At 52.1% G+C, this 5,391-nt stretch overlaps 1 protein-coding gene across 1 annotated transcript; it reads right to left on the reverse strand.

Moving 5' to 3' along the window:
- Window positions 1-714: 714 nt before the first annotated feature.
- On the reverse strand, window positions 715-3,827 carry FOXB1 (forkhead box B1). Its single transcript, XM_032175179.2, has 2 exons — window positions 3,516-3,827; window positions 715-3,253 (listed from the first exon to the last, which is right to left on the reverse strand). The coding sequence occupies exon 2, from the start codon at window positions 3,194-3,196 to the stop codon at window positions 2,219-2,221; it is 978 nt and encodes a 325-aa protein (XP_032031070.1). The 5' UTR covers window positions 3,197-3,253; window positions 3,516-3,827; the 3' UTR covers window positions 715-2,218.
- Window positions 3,828-5,391: the final 1,564 nt, after the last annotated feature.

Below are 5,391 nucleotides of genomic sequence, written 5' to 3' on the forward strand. Positions count from 1 at the left end.
GTTAGCCTTGAGCCATAAATTCTTGGCAAATTTTAATTCTCTGCAAAAATATGAAGAAAAGCAAGTACTTAAAGTCAGGCATTTGAAGTAACTTCACTCATATCTTTAAAATAAGTGCATCAAGCATTATCTTCTCAGAGGAAGGAGTGAAAGAAATCTGTTCAGTTCAAAGTGAACAGGTATCTTGACATGAAGGTGAACCTTTAGGTAATTTCTATTCAAAAAATTTTAACAACTGTAATAATTTAAAGGAGCAAGGAACTGAATACTCACACTAAATAAGATGCATCAGAATATAAGCATTGAGTAAGCAAGTCTGGTTTTACTTTTTAAGTCTGCATATTTTCTACCTGATTTCTGCATACGCCTTATAAGTGCTATATATTTCATAAAATGTATATTTTAATATAGACAAAAATACATATAAAATACTTATTGTTTCAAAAACAGGTTTTCTTTCACTACTGCACCTATGCACCTGATCTTTAATAGAAATAGTCTGTTTCCTTTTTCCCTATACACAAATACCTTCAAAATTCTATCTGAATAATTTCTCCCACAATCTCCAAGTGCATAAGAGGAGGTTTGACTGTTTTCACAATATGATATGAAAAAGGCAAATTACTCAGTGTATTGCAGAAAGCATGCTTAGGGAAGCATTACATCCATCTTTTGCAAAATTATTTGTAGCAACTCTTCAAAAACACACAAAACTAAAATTTGAATTTACATATTTTAATGAGAAAATATTATTTGGACTAGGTCATAATTTAATGTAGACACCTTTTTTTTTTTAAAATCCTTTGTTTTAAAACAGGCATGCTGGGAACAAGAACATCAATATTTAAAATGCCATGCTAATTTTGTACAGGGAGGGAAAAGTGAAAGGTAAAAATTTTACAGCTCTGATGACACTACAACTTTTTTTTTTTTTTAACTTAAGCAGGTCACACCAGAACAACAGTTCGTTTTCCAGCCAATTATCTAAGATTCTAAAGGAATACAGCAAACAAAAGTGCATTTTACACAGTGTATAATCATTCCTATTCACAAGTATTTACATCTCTTTGCAGCCCTTTAGCTTCTTGGAAAATTTCTGGTAGCAAACAGAAAGACTTGTCCGTGGGAGAGCTATCCGGTGACATCCCTTCATGTTACCAGTCAGCTTATCTAAGTTCTTCCCGGGTTGCCCTTGATGCTTTCTTGGTTTGGGCTTATTTCATTTTCTTTCCTTCTTTTTTTTTTTTTTTTCAACAATAAAATAAATAGGTAAAAAGGTCTCTAAGTCACCGGAAAGTTAACATCCCAATTAACTTTCCCATCCCCACTTCCCTCCCCTAAACCTGGCCAGAAATGAAGAGTAAACATTCACATTACAACAGGTACTTATAATGTGGGCTTTGCCCGTTCGTCCGCCTAGCAAGACAGATTCAAGTTCACTGTTTACATATTACTGGGCGCTTTGTAAACAATACAAGGTTACTTTTAGTTTTGTTTTGCTGTGTGAGGACGAGCGTCGCCTTCTCAGCTTGGCAGCCTCTTTTTTAACTCCCAGCGCCTGGAGCCTCTGGAAGGAAACAAAACCCCAAACAACAACAAAATCTCCGCAGAAGCCCAGGAGGCAGGGCCGCAACCCCGGGAAGCTGTGGTCGGCCCAGCCCCTGCCGGATGGGCGGAGGCGAGTGGGGTAGGAAGATTAGTGGCTCCTTTTTGCTGCAGATTTCCAAGACGTAAAGAGATCGGGCCCTCCCCTGCGCTGTTGCAGCCCTCGCGGGGAGGGGGTGTGGGGGGGAATCTGTTCCTGGAAACATCTGAGGCAGTTTCTCTAGTCTTGAAACTGCGCAGAGTTCGGGGCTCCGCCGATCTGGGCGGAGGGAAGACGCGCTTTTCTTAGCGAAGAGGGGGTGACAGGGCTCCCTCGCCGGTCAAATAGGAAGGGGTTTCGGGGCCTCAGGGAGGGGATGGCTCGGCTCAGGTGGCCCCGGCCTTCCTTAACGTGGGGGCGAGGACAACTCCCACGCGCCTCCCGGCCCATCTGCAAGTTTGTGTTTTGTCTCCTGGGTCCAAAACAAAGTTCTCTTGGGGCAAGGCGGGTTGGCCGAAGGTAAAATGGACAAGTTAGGGTGGCGGTCCCAGGTTGGGGCGGCAGGACTGGGAGCCAGGGAAGGCGAGTGAGGTGGTGGGGAGGAGAACGAGAGGGGGCGTCGGCTCCTGCGGGTCAGTGCACCGCCACCGAGTGCAAGGCGGAGGCCGGGCTGGTGAGCGTTTCGCTGGGGGTGGCGGGGCTGCTTTGGCTGGTGGCTGTTTGCGAGGACGTGGGGCTGAGCGAGGGCGGCGAGTTCGAGAGCAAGGTGGGGATGGGCGCTGGCAGCGCAGGCAGCGCGGGCACGGCGGCCGGCGTGGGTTTAATGGGCACGGGGATGGCGGGCAGCGTTTGGCCCGCCGCGTGGCACAGAGGCTTCAACGGCACGCCGTAGGCGCTGTAGTCGCCACTCGCCATGGAGATGGGGGTGGCCGAGTCGATCATGCCGGCGGAGCCGTACACGTGTGGCCAGCCGGTGCCCAGCGAGCTGCCCATGGTAGTCAACTGGTTGGGGAGCGGGTAGGCAGCGGGCACCGGCTGCATGGCGGAGAAGGCCAGCCCCCCAGGCATCTTGTATTCCCGCGCGATGATGTTCTCGATGGCGAAGGGGTGCTTGAAGCCCGAGGGCTGCGCCACGCCGCCCAAGTTGTAGGCGGCGGCGGGCATCTGTGGCAGGTGCGTGCCCGAGGCCGCCAGCGCGCTGAGCCGCAGCTTGGCCTGCTGCTGCAGGTACTGCGCCGCGTCGGCTGGCTTGCTGGGCGCCAGGTGGTCGGACTTAAGCACCTTGAAGCGCTTGCGGCGCCGCAGGAAGCTGCCGTTCTCGAACATGTCCCCGCAGCTGGGGTGCAGCGCCCAGAAGCTGCCCTTTCCTGGCTGGTCCGGCCGCCGCGGGATCTTGATGAAGCAGTCGTTGAAGGAGAGGTTGTGGCGCAGACTGTTCTGCCAGCGCTGCGTGTTCTCCCTGTAGTAGGGGAAGCGGTCCATGATGAACTTGTAGATCTCGCTCAGCGGCAGCATCTTCTCGGGAGAGCTCTGGATGGCCATAGCGGTCAGGGAGATGTATGAGTAGGGCGGCTTCTGGTCGCTGTACGTGTTGCGGCCGGGCCGAGGCATCTTCTTCCTCGCCCTCTTCTTGCTCTGGGTCCGCGCGGGCCGGCGGACTGCTTGGATCTGGGAAGGGGGTGGTAATAAGGGTAGGTAGCATGGATGCACAGAGACACCGGCAGGGTCAGCCAGGCCGAGTAACAGACTTCGTGGGTCGGGGGTGGGGCCTGCGGCGCTCGATCAGCCGGCGCCCGCGCTCTTTCGCCAACAACTTTGCGGGCTTAGTGGGCGCGGGAGGGGAAGCCGGCGAACGGCGCGAGGATAGCCGGGAAGTAAGTTGGGACTGGGGCAAGAACAGGGGGCAGGGAGGGAACAGAGAGCTACTCACCTTAAAGTTGCTTCAAGTTGCGCGTCCGCATCCGGGAGGGCGCCGCTTCTCTCTCGGCACGCACTCCGCGCACAGCGTCCGGGTCCGGTTGGACTCGGCGCGAACCTGGGCTCTTGAGCTCAGCCCCGCAGCGTCCTGTGCCGCCCGGTCCGCGACGCTCCTGGAGCGTCCTGCGGGCGGCCGAGCTCGGCTGCGGAGTCCCGGCGCGGATAGTGGCAGCGACGTCTTAGGGCTCCGGAGGGCGCTGCTGTGGGCTTCGCGTCTCCGCTGAGCTAGGTGGCTGCCTCCATGTCCTCCCTCGAACCATCTGATAGTTTTAAGCGGTGACAGGAGCAGAAAAGACCCCTGTAGCGGCGCTTCATTAATGTGCCACTTCTTAGCTATCATATGACAATCGCCTTGGGAGGAGGAGGAAGAGGAGGGGGAGCGGGGGCTGCAGAGGGAGGGAACTGAGCGAGAAGGGAGAGCCCGGCCAGCTCTGGTTTCTTTCATACCTATTTACATGGACACCTTGGCCAATAGGAATCACTTCCAGCTCAAGACTGGGCGAGGGGGAAGAGCCTCGGCCACGGGCAGGCAGCTGGACGCGCCGGCCGCTGTGCGCCGTGTGAAGGTATGAGGAGGCAGCTGCCGCGGAGCAGGGAGCCAGGCGACGACTCACGTTCACAGATGGAGCAGCCGCGCAGATGATGTTTGACATGGAAATTGCTTGGCTGGGGTATTCTGTTTCCTCTGCGTTGTATCCGGTTTGTATCGTTAGGTAACTTTAGGCACGGCTTTGCCCTGAAGCCGACCCTTTTCCTGCGCTTAGCACTACCCGGGGTTGGTTGCATGGGTTATAATAATGAAAACACACCCTTGCCCCCCAGTCCCCCGAGAGTTAGGTCGAAATTTGACTTGACTTTCCTATGCAGCTGCTTCAGCTTTGTATAGTTAGGTGTGTAGCTTTGAAAAAGTGATGGGGTTTACAAATACTTTCAAAATGTGATTGGACATCCCCGTGTAAGAGCCCATTTTGAATGTAACTGTATTGACCTAATTTTTTAAAATTAAAATAGTGTATCTGGGCGAAGAGTCCGGGTACTTGCTTTAAAAGTCCCCCGGGAATTTGGTTGGACACAGGATGGAGGCTCAGGGGCTGTTGGGGCAAATGTTGTGCGGACCTGGGGAGGGCCTGAGTTTGTTTGACACAGTTTATCACCAGGTAAGCCTCAGGGGCTCTCGCTTTTCCCAGGTGGTTTGAAACTTTAGGACTCAGGCATATCCTGGAAGTTTTCATTTTACAGCCGGAACTCCGCTTCTCAGCCCTCCCACCCCTCACCCCCCACGCCCCCACTCCTGCTTTTTTTGGTATGGAGAACTTATTTAGGATTTCGAGTGTAGCAAAAGCTGCCCGCGATCCCACTAAGACGGCAGTATCTTCTACAACTTGGGGAAAGAACCATAGAGTTTTCCTTCTTGGGGAGGGGGGAATGTGCCTCGGGTCACTCCGCCTGGTGCGAGCAGCAGGCTCCCTTCGGTTCGGATTCGCCTTGGGAGGGTTAAATGAATCATTATTATTATCATTATCCTCATCGTCGTCGCTGTCGTCGTCATCATCATCATCATCATCAAATTGCTATGAAATAAATAGTGAGTCGACCCCGCCTGCATGCACGCACTCTATGAGTACACACCAGGAGTTCCCACGGGTTTCTGCACATTCTCCGACCTTTAAGGTTTTTAAAAGACATTCCTTTTACTGCATTGTTAAAACCTCAATACCTACAGCCCACACAGAATCATCTTCAAAGTCCAGAAATGGGAGAATTTTTTTTTCCTAGACGTGGTGGTCGTAGAGAATTCTGGGTGTTAAGTTTCAACACTTTAGGTGACA

Source organism: Hylobates moloch, unplaced genomic scaffold, assembly GCF_009828535.3.
Source record: "Hylobates moloch isolate HMO894 unplaced genomic scaffold, HMol_V3 SCAFFOLD_14, whole genome shotgun sequence".
NCBI classification, from domain to species: Eukaryota; Metazoa; Chordata; class Mammalia; order Primates; family Hylobatidae; genus Hylobates; species Hylobates moloch.